The sequence below is a fragment of the Aquila chrysaetos genome, chromosome 24 (assembly GCF_900496995.4).
Source record: "Aquila chrysaetos chrysaetos chromosome 24, bAquChr1.4, whole genome shotgun sequence".
Classification (NCBI taxonomy): Eukaryota; Metazoa; Chordata; class Aves; order Accipitriformes; family Accipitridae; genus Aquila; species Aquila chrysaetos.
In genome coordinates, this window is record NC_044027.1 from 7,459,467 (window position 1) to 7,478,075 (window position 18,609).

Genomic DNA, 18,609 nt, shown 5'->3' on the forward strand with positions numbered 1-18,609 from the left:
ATGGCAGAAAAGTTGCCCTGGCTGGGTATAATCCATTGCTCACCACCTTGGTTGGTTTGAGCCCCCAATAAGATGTTGAAGAGCTCTGCGTCCACCTTGCAGGATGAAGACAATGGCTAGTGAGGGAGCAGGCTGGTTATGGCAGTGGGGCCATTATGCTCCCTGCGATAGTCTCTGTCTCTGTGTGGGCTCTGACAGAGGAGAGGGTAAAGGCTGCTTTGGAGGCATCCAGGCACTGATTCCCCACTGTCCTGCCCAATGCAGAGATGACATGGGAAGAGCAGGACACTGCGTACGTGAAGAAAATATGGGGCCAGATCTGCACAACCCCCTGCTGAGGTGTGTCTCTGCCTTGACCTTGCTGCAGCAGCCAGGTCAGCATGCTGTGGCTGCAGGGCCGGTGCTGTGGCATCCAGATGAAGAGCGTCTGGGGACAAGGAAGTGGCATACGGGGCTTGGCCTAATTGGTGGGTCAGTGGCCAAAACTGCTATTGAATCCCTGCCCTTAGAGTTGCTCAGGAACCACCTACACAAACAGGAGCCAGACAGAGCCTGTCTGTTGGGACCAAGCTGGCAACGTGACCCTTGCAGGCTCTCTCTCTGCCTCCCCATGCCTCCACTAGCAGATTGTCACGCACTCGCCATCCCCAGCCTTTCTGTGAACCATGAGCTCTCTATTGCTTTCAGCCTTTGGGAAACACCAAAACAGCTCTAGTGCTAATAAGACATTTGTGTAATAATTAGCACTTAACATTTATGACGTGCAACATGTTGTAACAGGCTTACATGTGATCTGGCATGGCAAGAAAGCTTTAAACAAGCACAGCTATTGCCCCAGAGGTCTGCCCAGGGGCTGCCTCTACACAGCAAAAGGGAAGCAGTGTGAGGTGAGCCCCAGGGGCAGGGGCAGCTTTTGGACTGCTCAAGTCTTGTGTGCGGCTTTCCCACAAAGCCGGACAGTTTCAGAACTACATGCAACTTCTGTTTCATGCAATGCTGTTGTTTGGAGCCTGCTGCCACGCTGAGAGCTTCACTCAGCAGATGAGCGCAAAGGGAATTGGGGAAGTTAAATGGACACAAAAGAGGAGCAGGTAGTACATCTGGGAAAGGCCTTCTCAGTGCCATTAAGAGCAGATTTAGGAACAGACTGCTCAGGAAGGGTTATCTGAATGTAGCTGGGTGCCCATGGGTCAGGTGTCTACACCTGGGCCAGCTGTCCTAGGCTCCCCTTGCTGTCAGCAAAGACCCAGTGGCAGCAGCTCGTGGAGCACAGGGTATGGCTAATCCCCTCCTGAAGACAGCCAGCGGGTTTGTGCCCTGCGTGGAGTTCAAACAGGGATGGTTTTTTCACCGCGGGCTCTTTCTTATCTCATGAAGGTACGAGTTCTCCACCCATGTTTGTCTGCCTCTCTCAGGTTTCCAACAGACTGCATCACTTGCCTCCATCTGTCACTTGACGATCATCATCTTCACCTCTGCAGTACAAATGTACTAATATCTAAAATGGGCCAGAGGCAACCTCCAGCCCTGAGGCCCATGATCACAACGCTGCTGACATACCCATAGATAAGCTCCACAAACCACATCACAGCTAGCCACATCCAGGTACACCCCATGTCCTGACTGGTGCCTGCAGATCATCTGGGAGAGTTTTCACTGGCACAGGCCAGCGCCGTGCGGGCACCGCACTGGCTCCAAGCACACAGCAGCGCTTGCTGGCTGCAGCATGAACACAGCTGTGCTGCTCCCCAGTCAGCTCAGCATAGCCATGGGGCTGCCCCATGGAGTACGATCCTGCCCAGCCATCTGCAGGGGCTCTGTGCAGGGCACCTATGGCTGCGCTGCTGCTGAGCCCACTTGATGCTTCGTGGGAAGGAGAGAGCTTGGAGCCTTGTCTGTCTCTCACACTGCCCCCATAAGGCTGGTTGCTGGACAAGATGGGGCTGACTCCCTCCCCTTCCCTGGCCATGATCTGCAGCCTGCAGTAAGTCTAAAGTGGAGTATTTACAAAGCTACTTTTAACTCCAAGAGTTCTGGCCCAGCACATCCGCTCATCTCTCTGCTCCTGGGCGTCAAGACCACCCTCTGCAGCCTGAGAAACTCTTTGCTTTGACTTACCTCTATCACTGCGTGCATCCTGTCCCTCCAACCCTGCCCGTGCTGTCCGGTTGCACCCCTCGCCCTGGGGGATTGAAGGTGTCAAGTGAGAGAGGGGCAAGGTGAAGTGGTCTGAGCCGAGACCAACACCTGGGAGAGGTGTCCTGTGCCAGGCCAGGGGTCAGGCTGGCCAGGCACAGGTCCCACCCCACGATGGCACATCTGGGGGCTGCGACCCTCTGGGGACTGTGACCCCTTTTCCCAGGAGAGCCCACGTCACTGCTTATGTCGCCCTTCCCTAGCCAAGGCAGGGAGAAAGATTCAGCAGACGTAGCTTGTGGGCTGCCCTGGCCTTTCTCATGGCTGCTGGGACTGCAAACCAACATGGGGCCATGCCCACAGCGGAAGACATCCTACCAAAACAGCCAGGGCACAAGGGGAAGATTTGGGGAGGGAGGGAGCTCTGGACAGGCCCTAGCAACCTCATTCCCTCTACAGGCACTGCCTTTCCCGCGATGATGGGGGGAGGATGGAGGGACCCCAGACCTCAGTCTGGCTGCCATCCCCCACAGGCTGCAAAGAGAAGGCTTGGCCTGAGAGCTCCAGAGCATCCAGCACCCTCCACACCACAGCGAGTGCTGAGCACACTCGTGGGACACCCGTCTCCCCACAGTCTGCTTGTGAGCAGGGTGTGCCCTGCTTTAGGTTGAGGCTAGTTCCCTCCACATTAAAGGAAATATCTCTGCCCACTCCCTGTCCCGCAACAAGCCTCAGAGGAGCAATCATCTTTCTTTAGTTATTTCCCCCTCGGCTCTGCTGGCTGACTCACTGCTGGCTCCCCCACCGACTGCGGTGCTTTAGGGAGTGCATGCGTGGAGGGGAGCAAAGGGGCTCCGGACCCCTGGGAGTAGCAGCCAGCCGATTCCTGGGGCGAGGAGCTGTGCAGCCATGGCAGCAGTAACACGCTCTGATCCCAGTCACTGGGGTGGGAGGGCATGGCGGGGGGGGGGGGGGAAGTGGAGGAAAGAGCCAGCTTGTAATTGCAAACGTCGCTAATTTAGTGCAGCTGCATGGCTGGAGAGGCAGCCCAGAAATATGCCGTCATTCCTCAGCGGGGTAGGACTATGCAAAGCCCCTTGCTGCCAGCGAGCCTGCAGCCAAGAGCCTACATCGACAAACGGGGGGGGGTTGAAGAGACAAGGGCTTACCTCTGCCAGGGTTCCCAGGCGCCGTGGCACCCACAGGACAAGCAGCAGCAGCAGCAGCAGCAGCGGTGGTCTCATTGGGACCAGGGTGGCTGCAGATTAGAGGGATGACAAGTTGGGGGGGGGTAGCTCCTTAGCAGTGGCTGTCCCCAGCCAGCCCCTTCTCCCATGGCAGCGAAGGGCTGTGTCCCCACATGCTTTCCAAGCGCTGGTGACAGGATGACATCAGTGGGGACCGGCGTTGCATGCCAGCGCGTTGCACATCAGCCCTGCCAGCTGTACTTGGGCAGGAGCAGAGCGTGCCTCCGGGCTGGGAGAAGTCCAGTGTGTTTGTGTGCCTCTCGCTGTGTGCATTTGCTATTGTTCCCGCGGATCTGTGTCCCTCTGCGGTGACTCTGCAGCTGTCCTTGTGTGTGCGTGCTGCGGCCAGAGAGCTGCTTGCCGGGGGGCTTGGAGGGGGGGCTCTCGCAGTGGCTGGGTCTCTGCACGGCTGGAGCCCGGTCTGGCCATCAGAAGGAGTTCTGCAGAGTTGTGGGAGTTGGTGCCGAGAGGGGAGGAGAGGGGAGGAGACAGGACAGGACAGATGGCGGCTCTGAGCTGGAAGGGAGTGCCGAAACCAGCCCCCAGCAAGGGGAGGAAGGGCGGACCGCAGGCTCTGGCGGCTGGGCTTGGATGCGGGAGGAAGACTTGGCACGCGTGTGGATCCGGGGTGCTGTGCACCTTGCGGCTGTCTGTGCCCGGCACGTTCGTGCACCCTTTAACTCAGAATGCATTTCTGCACGGGGTGCTGATGGGGAATGGGAGGTTTGGTCACGCTGGGCGAGGAGGGAGACGTGTGCCTCTGTGTGATGCCCACGGCACGGGGGCAGGCAGATCGGAGCTGGGGGGGGGTGTGCACATATTGTGAGAGGTTCCTGTGCACTGCATCCTACAGGCGCAAAGATGCCTGGACCATGCTTTGCCCATTTGAGGGGTTGGCTGGGTCTGAGCTGTGCCCTGTCTGCTTATGGGTTGTAGGAGTTGTGCTCTGTGGTGCTGCCATGGGGAGCACACTGTGCCCCCTGAGCTGTGTGCAGGGCCATGCGTTGTGTGGTGCTGTGCTGTGTCTGTGCAATGCGTGGCAGGATGCCAGCTCTGATTCAGAGCGGAGATGCCATTAGCTTCACATCAGCGCTGGAGATCTGGGACAGTGCTGGAAGAGGTTCAGTGATGCGTCTATCCAGGAAGCCAGCGCAGCCTGTGTGGCCGTGGGAGTCTGTCCCAGTAGCCAGCATGGCCACCAAGGGGGGCTATTTGAGCTCTGCTTATTGCTGTGAGCTACTGAGCTGTCAGTGGGACACATCACCCAGCTGGCCCCAGGACAGCAGATTCCCTCCCCCAAAAACTCACAGGTTTGTCAGGTGGGACCTGCGACAGACAGATCAGCCCACAGTGTCTGGGCGAAGACATGGGAAAGCCCTAGCCCCTGCACATAATTGAGAAGAGAGGAGGACACAAGGGCCCTAGTCTAGGACCCATCTCCAACTCCAGGTCCGTCCCCCAAACCTCCTGACAGCCCCCAGGCTGATGGGGCCAGCTGGGAAAGGGCACGGAGCACATGAGTCCCCTTCCCTTTGCATGGGGGACAGTTAATTCCCCAGGTCCTGGCCAAATGGGACTGGTGCCAGGAGTCCTGGTCCGTGGTCACAGTCACGTCTCTGCAGAGGTCCAGTCCCCTGCCTGGAGCGAGCTGAGGGTAAAGGAGCCCCGGCTCTGCTGCTCAGCCCAGCAGTGAGGGCTTATTTGTCACCTTCGTCTCCTCTGTTACGGACTTAGACATGCCCCCAACACAGAGACAGAGCTCAACAACCAGAGGCCCTTCGAGTCACTCTGTCCCCAGACCTGCCCTCCCCCTGCACCCTGGACATGGAGATCAGGGTGGGAGCAGAAGGCAATGCCTTGGCTCCAGTGCAGGCAAGCTTTTTAATCCTTAATACTGGCAGCTCCGGGGAGGGCTGAATGTCAAAAATGCAAGTGGTGTATCTGCCTAAGTGATGGAGACCCAGGGTAAAAGCTCTGGCTTTTAGGGATCCCCTGATAAGCACTTGCGACTGAGGTCCACCAGCACCTGGGGTGATGGGGATGGCCCTTCAACAGTGCCGCAGACAGCTGAGGACACCCATCCCTGCTGCCAGATGTCAGCATGACCGGGGGCTGGCTGTCCCCCCAGGAGCTGAGTGAAAGGTGGGTGCTCATGGATACTGGAGGTGACGTCCTCCAGACACAGATGATTGGGGAGGGAGTCCCCCGCCGCAAGCTGAGGCTGAGGAAAGTTTGGGGCTGGCTGCTGCCATCTCCAGTGGGCTGGGGAGTGTTTTAAAAGGCCCCTTTCCAGACCTGGGCGGCTGCAGCCAGCTGGGAGGAGGCTGGAGCTCCCCGCTGCAGTGAGGGCTTGCCAGGTTTACCTGGGGCCCGGGGTGGGATCTGGGGGGTTACAGCTGGCTGGTCCACAAATGCATTTGCAAAGAGGCTTTCAGTGGATGTCCCCATGTGGGTCCGTGGCAGGGTGCAGGCTGTCAGGCAATGAGGCCTGCCATGGCAGCGCAGGGAGAGGTGACCCCACATTGGATGGGGACTATGAGGCTGTTCACTGCCATGAGCAGCCTGGAGGGTCAGGATGGCTGAGGCAGAGACAGAGCAGGCAGGGGAGGCCAGGGCAGATGGGACCGTGTGGGATCCCCGGAGCGTGGCAGATGATGGCAGAGCTGAACTGGAAGAGCCCCTGGCTGGTGAAGGAGGGGTAGGAGGTTAGGATGGAGGGCCTTGGTGGTCTGGGAATTGTGATCTGGGGGGATGGGGCAGGAGGGACCCTTGATTATCAAGGAAATCCCTGGGAAGAGATTTTGCATCCCCTAGTGTCTGAGGCAGGTGACAGGAGGCAGTGTCCTCTGCAGTGGGATAGACAGGAGTTTTTCCCAGGCTACAGAGTCAAGGTGGGGCTCCTGCAGCTTCAAAGCACACCAAAGAGCAGCTCCAGGCCAGCAAGAGGACAAACCCACTCACTGGAGTCCTGGGAAACTCCAGCTGGGCTGAGTCTGCCCTACCCGGCTGGGGAGCAGCTGAGCCCGCACGTACTTGCTACACCTGCCTGCCTGCATCCCCAACACTCCTGCCACCAGCTTCTCTGCAAAGCTGGTCATCTCCATCTCCAGTTACCCCGACTCAGTGGGATGGAGTTGCAAGGGAGGCAGGTAGGATGTGGCATCGCAAGAGCTTCTTGGAAAACAACTTCTGCTGCCACGGCCCTGCGTGGGGGTACAACTCCACCACCAAGGAAGTTTCTCCAGGCATTGGCTTGCCCCGGGACCAAAGGGTCTGTCCTGCCCTCCCCGGTCTCTGGGCTGGGAAGCCTAGCAGGGACTCCTGGAGCACAGTGCCTCTGACCCCCCAGAGCCCCCTGCCATGCTGTGCCACTGCCCCGCACCTCCCCATCCAGGAGGAGAGGTAACCCCCCACCCAGCACGAGGACAGGCTGTGGGGGAAGCCTCAGCACCAGGCCTTGCTGCCCACCGGGATGGGACTGACCTCTGGGCATGCACCAAGAGGTGTCCCAGCAGCTTTCCCAGCCTCTGCATGCTGCTGGTGGCCTGTCACAGGGCATGCAGAGCTGGCACCCCACTGGCCATGAGGACACGTCCATACCAGCCCCACTGATTTAAACCTGGGGACCCGGCAGTTGTGCTGCCTCAGCACAGGGAGTTTGGGCTGTGCCTGCAGTGGAAACAGCCCAAAGCGCTGGTGGGAGCCAAACCCAGGCCCTGTCCCTGGCGCCGCAGGGCTCAGCAGCCTCCCATACTGGACAGAAGAAGCTGCTCATTACATGCCAGCACTGCCCTCCCCGCAGCCACCCCACTGACACTGTGCCACCACAGGCAAGGACAGAGAAAGAGCCTGCCTTCAGCTGGGGATGCCAGATCTCCCCTCTGGTCCCCCTGACAGTGAAGCCTTTGGTTGTGCCAGACCCAAAAACAACTGCAGAAGGCTTCTCCACCCAGCAGCTGGAACCAGGCCTGGAAACTCAGGGGCTGCCGAGTCATCACATTTTCCGTGAAGCAGCAAAGGCTACCACAAGGAGCAGGGGGATGGGGGATGCCCTGCCGACCATGAACACTCAAAAGTTATGCTGGCCAGAGCTAGGGTGGGACCAAGGGGTCTGTGAAGCCGAGCCACTGCCTCCTGCAAGGGGAGAGCCTCAGGGCGGGAGATTGCTCTTGCCCCAGGCCCCAGTGGGATCATCCAGTCTGGAGCAGAGATGGGAAAGGGGACCTCTGACAGCATGCCCATCATTGTGGTGTCAGGTCTTGCTTATGCTGAGGGACAGTAGCCACAGTGCAGTGGCAAAGGCCCTGTCTGGCAAAGGCTCCAGGCAGTCCTAGGCAGTGCCAGCCTCAGACCAAAGCAGAGTCCATCCCTAGTTTCCCTTTGTACAACATGCACTGGCCTTTACGCCAGGTACCCTGGGCACAGAGCTGGTGGCACAGGGCTTGTCCCCACTGAGGTATATCCCAGACCTGAGCGTGGTCCTCCACATGGAGGGGAAGTAGGGGACCTCCCTGGAAGCACCAGCTGGGGTGAGGATGAGCAGAGTGGGCAGCAGAGTGCCTGCCTGCAGCACCCAAGCATCCCCAGTGTCACAGGGTCTGTGCGTGGTGACAGCCAGTGGGCAATGTTCCCAAGGCTGGGCACGGGCAGAGCCCGGCAGGGTCCCTGCACACTGCTGCAAGGGGACAGCATGCGGGTAAGGACACTGCCTCTCCCCGAGGTACTCAACCTGCCACCCAGAGAGGGCACAGCCATGGCCCTGCACTATACCATGAGCAATGCTGTCACTGCACAGAGGAGCCTGTACCCATGTCGGGACATGCAGCCCTGCTGTGTCCGTGGGAGCTCTGCCAACCCGCCCTGGGCAGGACCCCTTGCATCCAACCTGACATCCTGCGACAATGTGTTGTCCAGGGGCTCCATGATATGGGGTGCTGGTGCCACTGGGATTGGGCTGGGAGCAGCTCTGGGGCTCCTGTCCTGCCTCGGCCCAGCAGCAACATCCCTCTGGTCCCTGTCCCCCCCAGTCCTGTCTCTCCTTGTGCCCACCAATACTGTGAACTGCTCCAGGCCATGGTTTCTCCCCTCTGCCACCTCTGAGGTGCTGCGTGCTGCCTGGGGCTGTGAGGGAGGAACAAGGGGAACAGGCTGTTCCTGGGGCAGAGCCTGCAGAGGATGCAGGTGCCTCTGGGACCTCTCTCTTTACAAGGTTCACACGCCACCGTTCTCCAACCCTAAACCCTAGAGCACTGGGATGCTCTTCCTTCAACCCCTTGCAAGTGTTTAATCATTTCCACATGGAGCCCTGCCAGCACTGCTGCCTGCCTCCTGCCCTGTGCTTTCAAACCTTGGAGCTCTTCCCATTTTGCACAGAGGGGAGGGCAGGCAGGCAGTGAGGGACCTCACCCCTTCTGCAGGGCAGACCTGTGCCCAGGGCAGGCACAGCCATGCTGGCCAAGCTGTGGGATGGCCAGGAGTCGCAGGAGTGACTCCCGTGCTTGGGTGATGCTCTGTGCTCCCCCCGCTTGCTACTGGAAACCTGGCAGCAAAGCCCAGGGTGCCTGTGGCTGCAAACCAGGCACCTGCAGACCTGGGAAGAGCAGGGCTGTGGGTGACTCAGAGCACGCCCAAAGCCGGCAGAGCCGGGCAGACCTGCTCTGCCCCCCTCCGGGTGTGGGTGCCGCCCCTGGGGCTGAGCAGGCTCAGGAGTCCCCTTCCTCTGGCTGGGGCAAGAGGCACCAGGTGAGGAGGGCTGATAGCAGCCTGGAGAGTGCCTGCCCCACAACTACTGCAAGCAGCGCTAGGGCAGCACCCGGATGGCCCCCAAACCACCCACCCCATCGCCAACAGCCTGCGGAGCCCTGCGGGGCTCTGCTCCCACCCTGGGCAAAGGTGCCCTGTGCCGCCAGGATGCCATGTTCATGGAGCCAAGAAGTAGCCATGAAGCATCTCCTGGTGACCACCCATGCCTCGCCATGCTGCGGAGCCTGGGCACGAGATCCCCCCTGCACAGGCACAGCTGCGTAATGCCAAGCTCTGCTTCTGGCACAGCCAGGCATGGAGGCTGCCCATCCCCTGCTGCCTACCCCAGGGCCGTGGGATGGAGTTTACCCGCACCATGCCAGAGCACAGGAGGGTCCGTGCTCCTTTCCCCACCGCATGCATCCCGGCTTCGACCGCACCACTGGGAAGAGAAAGTGGGGCAAGGAGTGGGACCGGTACCTCTCCTGGTGGATATTCCCGGCGTGGTCCACAGACCGTCCCCACGAGCCTGGTGCATGCAGTGTCAACTTGGCGCACTCACGCTTGCTTGCCGTTTACTCCTGCTTGTGCACGGCCCTGACGCTCAAGTCTGGGCTGGTCCTGTGGGAAGGCCCGCCTGGGCTCGCCCAGCGTCTCAGCTGCAGGATGCCAGGGAGGAGGGATCGACTGGATGGAGATGTCTCCTGCAGCCCTGTGAACAGCAGGGGTCTGCACTCCAGGAAGGGCGGGAGACTCGTGCTGTGCCGCAGGCTGGGCACAGCTCACGCCTCCCTGCACCTCACCTGGGCTTGCACCACGTGCTGCGGGGCCAGCCCGGGTGCTGGGGGCACCCTGTGATGGGATCCGTGGAGATGGCGAGCATCCCTTCATGCTGCTGTTGCAAAGGAGATGAGGAGAGCCCCAAGGCTGTGATGGAGCCAGCGCAGACACCCAGACCCACGCTCCAGCCCTGAAGGTGTCTGTGGGCTGTGATTGTTAAAGGCTTTGCTGCTCTGAGCCCCACCAGACCAGCCACCATCCCGGAGTGAGAGCATCCTGGTCCCTCTCAGTCCCATGTCAAGGGGGAGATGGAGAGGAGCCATTGAGGTGGCTCAGGAGGTGCAGAGCATCCCAAGAGCTTGTCCAGGATGGCACTTCTCACCCTGGTGAGCAGGTGGCCAGCTGGTCCCTGGGGGCAAGGAGAAGGGTCTTGCCAGTGGGTTCAGAGGAAAGCTGGGACCATGGGAGCATGTCCCAAGGCACCCACTCTCCCTTCTTGATGGATGCGGCAAGAGGAGGTGCAAGAGCAACGGCAGTGAGCGTGAGGACTCCTGTCTTCTGCAGTCCTAGCTGAAAACAAGGCCTGGAGCTCATGTTTCTGGTCCCCTTGCAAGAGGCTGGCAGGATTAGCCCGTCTTAGCCCCACGTGGGAGCAGCGGGTTCCTGCATGCGCTGTGAGGCGCATGGAGGGGGGACTTCTACATCTGACCCTTTCCAGTCCCACGAGGGTCACACACATTTCAGCTGCCACTCAGGGAGTTCAGCCTTCCCACCACAGGCACCCGTCCCTGCTGGCGGCTCCCCCCTGCCTGCCCCCCGCCCTTGGCTGGGCAAAGCTCTCTGCAGAGAAAAGGGAGAGGGAAGGAGGTGCTGGCTCAGTCCAAACCAGCCTGCCTGCGTGGCGGGGAGAGGAGAAAGCCCTGGGCACTGCTGCCATGCTCAGCAGCTATGTGAAAACACAGCCTCCAAATTTGGAAAGTGGCTCAGTTTCCAAATACCGCCATGAACTGAAAAACTCACCTCAAAATGAAACCAGCCCCAGCCCCTGGTTCAAAGTTTCCTGTATAAAAACAAACCTGCCAGACGACTGCATTTGCACACAAAAGGTTTTGTTTTCCGGAGGAAGGTCTCTTTTTTGGAGGAGTAAACACAAGGCCTGCCCATCCTCCATGCCCCTGGGCGGGAGGCCTGCCTGGCAGCTCAGGGCGAAGGCAGGGCATTGTCCCATCTTGCTGCCTGGCTGCTTTCCCTCTCACACATCCCCTGCGAGCAGACCACTGCCTGCAGCTACGCCAACGTCCCTGTACAGAGCTGCCAACCAGCTTGCCCTGCAAGCACGGGACCCTGGAGGCTGTGCCAGCTGAGGCTTTTCGCATGTGTCCCCGTAGCTGTGATGCTTTGGAGGGTCCCCAGGCGTGGGGACAGGTGCAGGATGGGGCTGTGCAAGAGCAGAGCTGGTCCTTCAGCAGAGGGATCAATGTCTGCCTGTGGCTCTCCTTGCAGAGCGGTGGTGCTGGGGAGCTGCAGCATGGCACCCAAGGGTGCTCCCCTCCCTGCAGCATGGCTGAACCTTGGCAGCGCCTGCTTCTGCAGCTCCTCGGCTTCTCCCTGGCATCTCCCGCAGCACCCGGAGCCAAACACAACACAAGCCCATCTCTTTGGCTGTCAGCAGTGCCTGCTGCTTTCTGGGTCCAGCCCCCAAAAGAAGGCAGCTGTGCTTCTTCACAGGAGCAGCTGAGGGACCCCCACCCCAGCTCTATTTTGCCAGCTCAACTGCAGGCCCACCCCAAGACCACCCTCCCCAGGCTGATGCATGTTTGGGGCTGGCACAGCTGCAGCCTGGCTGCTCTCTGGGGTGCTGCCGTAGGCGGCATTCACCCATTGCAGCGGAAGCTGCTTCTTGGGACACATCTTGGCCACGGGCGCGGGTCTCGCGGCTGGTGATTGCTAAAGGCTTTGCTGGCACAAGCTTGGCCTCACCAGGCGGGTGCTGCAATTCTGGAGCAGAGGTGAGGCAGTTGAATAGGGATGCAGGATCAGCACCCTCCACCGTTGCTTGCTGACAGTTTTGCTCCAGATTCCCATGAAGCATCTTTCCATTCAGCCACAGACTCTGCTTCTTGACTTGGGATGGGGTGACCATTCATTGGGTCTCGTAGAGTGACACAGAGCTCAGCCTTGCCTGTCTGGGGGTCTGCGACGATGTGTCCATGGAGTTGAACATCCTGGTTTGAGGTTTTAGGAACATGGAGGGTCTGTGGGGCTTGGAGACCTTCCCAGATGCCAGACTTGGAGAGCTGGTCCCTACCCAAAGCACTGGCAGAAGCTATTTTCACCTCTGCGCTGGGACACACCTGCCCTGCCTCAGTTTACCATCCATGCACTGGGAAGCAGAGGTGCTCTGCTGCTGGAGGGAAGGGAGGGAGAGCAGGCAGCAGGCTGGTAACGGCATCAAGCTTTTCTGACCCTCCTCATCCCTCCCTGGGCTGTCATTAGCAGTGAGTTTGGCATCTGGGCTGTGAAGCCACGCTGTCCTGCTTCTCCCATGGGTGGTGCAGCTGGGTTGGGCTGGCTGCAGGGTCCGGGAGGGACTGCCCCAAGGCTCGGGGGGATCAGCTGGGCTGCTATTCGACTTAAGCCGCTTGTCTGGGAGAGCCTAAAACAACAAACATTGCAGAATAAGGGAAAGTTTCACTGCTCTTTCCTGGTCAAGTGGTTTCCTGTTTTCTAAGCAGCATTTCCAGCACCACTGGGGCAGAGGACTTGTCTGCACAGAGCCTGGTCCCAGAGCAGACCCTCACCGGGGAGGCAAGTTCCTGCTGCTTGACATCTGGCAGAGAAAGAGGTCACGAAATATTGGCTCTAGGATCAGCTGCAACCTTTACTGGAGACCTGCAGCAGGAGGCAGCATTATTCTCTTCCCCTCTGGGCTGAAAGCATCCATGAATGAATGGTCTTACCTAGGTCAAAACAGGCTGGACACCGCTTGTTTACGCAGACTTGCTGGTATTTCTTATGGTCAGCTTTCCATGACCTGACAAACTCATCACATGCATGGCCACCCGCTCAAGAGCTCCTGGGCTCAGCGGTGCTCTGACGGGCTGTGCTGTGAGCAGTAATGGCTTGGTGCTGTGGTTCATGTGGGTTGCTGGTGAAGGCAGGGGCCAAGGGCAGGACGCCTTGTGGCACACCACTGCTATATTTCCCAGGAGTGTGGAGCAAATGCCTCCATTTCCATCACCCCTGCTCCTCCCAGGCCAGGCCCTGCACCCCAACTGTGCATTGGGGTCCTGAGCAGAGCCCTGTACAATTTTGGTGCCGTTCCAGCCTTGGGTCCATCCTTTCTTCCCCAAATCCTGTCTGCAGCTGCACACACAGGTAAGGTCACCCTGCCTGGCAGTGCTGCCCACCCACTGCCGCTCCTCTGCTCCAGCCCAGAGCCCCTTGCCCAGCTTCTTCCTCTGCCTGTCACTGACCTCCTCTCTGTCTTGGACAGTCCCAGAAGCAGGGGTGGTGGGACCATCCCACCAGGTCTCCAGGGAAACACACAGATATTTTCTCAGTTGACAAACATCATCTTTTCCCTCCTTTGCTGAACATGACTAAAAAGAGGCTGTTGGCAGAGAGTCTGCCCTGAAAGCCCGCCTGTAAGTGTCAGCCCCTGGGGACTGTCTGACCCATGGAGAAGAGGCAGGCAGAGAGGATGCTGACACACAGGGTGGCTGTCACTGCTTGAATCAGTGCTGGCTCCTCGTGGAAGACAGGATCCATCTGGACCTCCGCAGGGTCCATCCTGGATCCTTACACACTCAGCCATCACTGACCGTGACAGAAACATAAACCAGGCCCTTGCAGGAATGGAGAAACAGGCAGTCACAGGGGGCTTCTGTCAGCACCCGTGGGCCCAGACCCAGCCAGCGCTGCAGGATGCAGCCCAACACATAGCATCTCCTCCCTGGCAGGAGCAGGCAACAGGGCCCCTGCCCAGCACATGCCTGCAGGCTGCTGCGTCTGAGCTCTGCGGGCTCCCCCTGGCTGGACTCCAGCTCCCCAAAGTAGAGTGACCCCAAAGCCCAGCTGAGGTGGCCTTGCTGATGACTCCCACGTCTGGGGAGAAGCTCAGGAGACCCACAGAAGAGGGACAGGCAGAGCTGCTTGGGGGGCTGTGAGAAGAGGTGGAGATGCCCCCTGGCAGGGGTGATGCTCACCAAGCGGGACATCATCTGCTGCGGTGTCATGGTGCCAGGCTGGCTGGTGGCATGGCAGGGCAGGGGTGACCTGCCCCAGCTGAGAGCAGAGCTCACTGGCTTTGCACCCCTCTCCACAGCCCCATGGGTGCTCAGCCAGTGCTTCCCCATCCTCTCGCCCACTCGCCAGCAGCACGGGTCCCTGCTGCCCTATCCTGCTATAACAGACTTGTGCCCCAGCACTACATGCAGGCTCTGCATTATAGAGGGGCCCACCCTTTCCCAAAACGCACATGCAGTCCAGCAGCCCTTGTAAATAGGGCGCAATGTCCCCCATAAACCAGAGGTGAGGTATGGGGGAGAAGCTGGACCACTGCACAGTGACCTGCCCACCAGGCACCACAGCCGTGACGTGCTGCTCTCCCACGGGGTGGCAGACCCAGTGACTTTTTCAGGGTTACTGCAAACACTGCCCTGATGCCAGCTGCATGGCTTGACCCCTGTGACCAAGCCAGGCAGGAGCAGGGGAAGGGTGTTTGGCAGCCCTGGGTGATGGAGAGGTCTGCTGTCTGCTGCTGCAGCTGATCCAGACACTGGTACGGCAAGGCTTTCACAGGCAAAAAGCCCAAAGCCTGTGCTGTATCAGGGGCTCTGGTGCCACCAGCTGCTGCCTTGATTTATCCTCCAGTGCTGAAAGCCCCGTGGCTCCATCCTCTGCTACCCGCACTTGCTGGCAGGAAAGGTGTCCCCTGCCCAGAGCAGCTGGGGACACCCCTTGGCCCCAACAGCAGAAGAAAAAACCAAACAAGCCTGCAGCTTCTTAGCTTTTCCTCCAGATATGGGACATTTGTGGCTTCCAGCACCACGGCTTCCCTACAATGAGCCAACAGGAATATTTCTGATACCTGGAGCCGGGATAAAACAGACCCTGTGTGCTGTGAGCTCCTGCAGCTCAGACCTACAGTCGCACAGCTGCAGCAAGACTAAGGGGACTCAGGAGGCCTCACTCAGCAGGAGCAGTGCACAGCCCAACGTGGCAGCTTCCTGATTTTCTGAGGCCAGAAAGCACATCCAAAACAGCTTTCAAGAGCAGACAGGCCCACGTACTCGCACGCACGCATGGCCCTGCCTGGTGGGCGGCTGGCTGCATGCTGGAGGAGCCGCACTGTGCAGTTCCCCGTCGTCTCTGCATTGCTGCCCTCTGGCTGCCTTGGCCCATCTATGGCTGGAGCGATGGGACCTACCGCCGTTGCCACGGGGCTCTGGCTCTTGCAAGGTGCACCGCAACTCAAGAACCTCCCTTTGGGAGCAGATCAACGTGTTTTAGTGCAGCATCAGCCAGGCTTGGCTAGCCTAGTGCCGAACTACAGGATAGAGGACTTGAATGTAGAGAATTTGTCTCATTTGCACATGCAATGTATCTCACATGATCCTGGCTGCCTGGGTGCATGTCCTGTCTGTAGGACATGCCCTCCTGTGCTAAGACAGGATTGTCTCAGTGGGATTCAGGGTGAGGAAGCTGAATCTCTCTCTGTGCTCAAGGGGGATCTTGGAGGGTGCTGTATAATAGCAGTGGATTCGCATTTGCTGGGGGTAGCAAGGCTTTTCTGTGGTCTCTCCCACCTTAAAAAGATACTTCAATAGAATGCAGAAAAACAGCATGGAAAGCTCTGGAAAACACAGCTCTCAGTAAAAGAACTGACAGGTCTCAGCTCTACAGTTTGCCCAAGAAAAGAGGAAGAGGCCACTGGGGTGAGTTATGCAAGTATCTGCATGGAGAAAAGATGCCTCCTGTCCAGCAGCAGCAGCCGACAAGCCAGCAGCTGAGAACTGGAGGAGCCAAGCTCTTGGGTTGGCTTCACCCTGTACCACTGGTCTTTCAGACAACCCCAGCTCATCCCCACCTCCAAGACTCCACGTAGAAGCTGCTGGCACATCCTCCCTGGCCTGCGCCATGCAGCAGCAAGACCCTTTGGCCCCAGGTAGCTGCACCCACAGGTCCAGCCTGGGCTGGGGCCAGACAGTACAGTCAACATCACATGCATGGGCTGTTTTTAGCAAGGTTAAGAAACTTAGCCCCCGTGGAGTGACAAACTCAGCATCTGTTTGACTTGCTGCACCTATTTCTGCACCGGACGTTGGCTGAGAGCAGGCTATTTTTAACCATCCCTGGTTTACTATCTTCTTTCTTGCTGTTATCACGGGCTAGGAGAGGATCTGTGTGCTCTTCGCGAAAAACTCAGTGCCGATCCCAGACCAGATAAACCTGCGGAAAGCCAGCACCGCTACCCCGGAGCCCAGCAGCGCGTGGGCGCAGGCTCTCTCGCAGCAAAAATGGAAGTGACTACTTTCTAACCGCTTCCTTTCTTTCTGGGTCTCTCTCTCCCTCCTGCCCCTCCTGACAAGTTCATTTCCTGTTATTGATAACGGCCCCTGCACCCAGCGAGAGGTCACCGAGCTTGGTGTCCCCACGAGAAAACAGCCTGGGGGCTGGAGACAGCAGGGCTGTGCAAAGCAAACCCAACCGAGCTTTGCTGGGGCAGGCAGCAAGGCTCAGTCCATGCGACTAAGTGCGGAGGTCCCTGCTGCTACAGGATGCAGCATGCCAAAGGGACCCAGGGTATGAACAACATGATGAGTCTTCAGGATTTTCAGGCCTTTTTGTGCCTTTTTCATAGGGAGCTGCTTTGTCCTGTATGCTCTGGGGATGGAGAGTAGCTGGGGGGTTTCTTGTTCCTGGTAGCCGCCTTCTAGCCCACACACCTCACAGTGTTTTGCAAGCAGGCGCTGTGGTCTAGAGCCTCCTGAGAAGACATGTGTGTCTCTTGGCCTGGGGCAAGCCACTGTTTGCTGCCACCCTGCCAGACTTTCTGTGCAAGGCAGACAACTAACTCCCTGGGGAAACTGAGGCACGCAAAGGTTTCCAGGCAGCCTTTCTAAAAGCACAGCTCTCTTGAGGCAGCCGGAGAAGTGCAGGACAAGCCCAAGTGACACGTGGATGTGCAAGATCCTGCCGCTGGTGCTGGGGCTGTGTCCCCTTGAGGTGCAGCAGTGTGTCCTGGATGACCAAGTAGCCCCATGGCTCTTGCTGTGCCTCTGTGACTTCTCCTCTGGCATTTTTTTGGACAGAGAGTCAAAGTCCCAGCACCTTGGCCCCACATGCTGGCTTAGATCCCCTCTACTCTCACCACTCGACTTAGGAGCAATCCTCCATGCATGAAGCTAAAATGAATGCGGAGAGCTTGTTCCCACATGAGGAGAGGAATAAACCATGCTGATGTAAAGCACCTTCACGCTAGGAGAACATCTTTCTCAGGGGAGCTGTTCCTCTGCCATCGCGCCCCTCTGTAGTCCACAGCAGCACCAACTCTGCATCGTTTCTAGCCCCATACCAATGGGCCTGGTGGTTCACCAGCTTTGCCTCTGTCTTTCTGTTTGCAAAGTTGGAGGAAAGCTCAGCTTGTTTGCAGGACATGTGGGAGAATATCAAATTCCAGAAACCAAAAGTGGTTCTAGTCAGCAGTCATTCAAAGAAGAAAAAAACCCAACAGTTAAGCAAGAAATCCAGGTGATAAACCATCTTTTGGTTCTCCTTGAATAGAGGGCGAGAGTGCAGGGACTGGCAAGATCAGCGATGGATGCATTGAAAAAATGAAACAGCAATTGCTTAACTGCTGCCAGCCAGAGCCGGGCAGCAGCAGGAGCAAACTCTGTGCAGACCGTCACTGGCAACGGGGAGGAAGGTCACACGTCTGCTTCCTCTGGCTCTCCCTCCCCAGGATCAGCTCCATCCCAGCGGGATGCCCGAGGGTCCGGGCTTGCATGCAGCGCTGCTCTGCGGGCTCTGAGCTCCCCGCAGCCCCGCCAGCACGGGCTGCGTGTGGCAGGCGTTTGCACACCACGGCACAGAGTGACGGGGCTGTCCTTGGGAATGCGCTCACACGGAGGAAGCTGGAGTAGCGAGACGTTGTTCTCCGGGAAAAGCAATCTGCAGAGGTGCTTCACTCAGCTCCCGGGTCCTGGCTGTCCCCAGGCCAGTGGGCACGTGACGCGGAGCCCCCCCCCCCGCCCCGATACCGTGCCGTCACTGGGCTGTTCGCACCCCCCGCAGCCGGCTCTGCGGGGTGCTCAGGCTAATTGCATAGTCTTTCTCACGCCTGCCGGGAGCTGATCGGCCGGTTTTAACAGAGTCTGCTGAATCCCGAGGCAGCTGCTTCACCTTCAAGCCCATGAGCGATGTTTAGGCAGCGAAGGAGATGGGCTAATTTCCAAAACCCTGCAGGACGTCCTGAGCTCCCAGTCGTGTCAGCGGGAGCAAGACCAGCCCTTTCTGAGCGCTGGACCCAAAGGTGACAGAGGCCCAGCGAGACGAGGCCGTGGTGCGGTAGGCAATCCTGGGGGAGTGAGACCGCGGGGGCAGCATCTGCGTTTTGGGTGCTAGTTCAGTGCGTGCCTGGGCTCAGGTGACTTTGGGGCTACACTGCTGTTTGGAGAGGGTGAGGAGAGGTGCTGGGGCG

General features: G+C 58.8%; 1 protein-coding gene across 4 annotated transcripts in view; it reads right to left on the minus strand.

Annotated features, from left to right (window-relative positions):
* LOC115335341 (receptor-type tyrosine-protein phosphatase V-like) overlaps positions 1-9,708 on the minus strand; it is a 41,602-nt gene extending 31,894 nt beyond the window's left edge. For 3 of the 4 annotated variants that reach the window (XM_030000840.2, XM_030000844.2, XM_030000846.2), the window contains exons 1-3: positions 9,606-9,708; positions 3,306-3,394; positions 2,119-2,182 (exon numbers count right to left, since the gene is read on the minus strand). In XM_030000840.2, the coding sequence (XP_029856700.1) occupies positions 2,119-2,182; positions 3,306-3,394; positions 9,606-9,663 (211 nt within the window). In that variant the 5' untranslated portion in view covers positions 9,664-9,708. Of the gene's footprint in view, positions 1-2,118; positions 2,183-3,305; positions 4,400-9,605 lie in introns of those variants that run through there. The other variant, XM_030000841.2, reaches the window with a different exon arrangement.
* Positions 9,709-18,609: the final 8,901 nt, after the last annotated feature.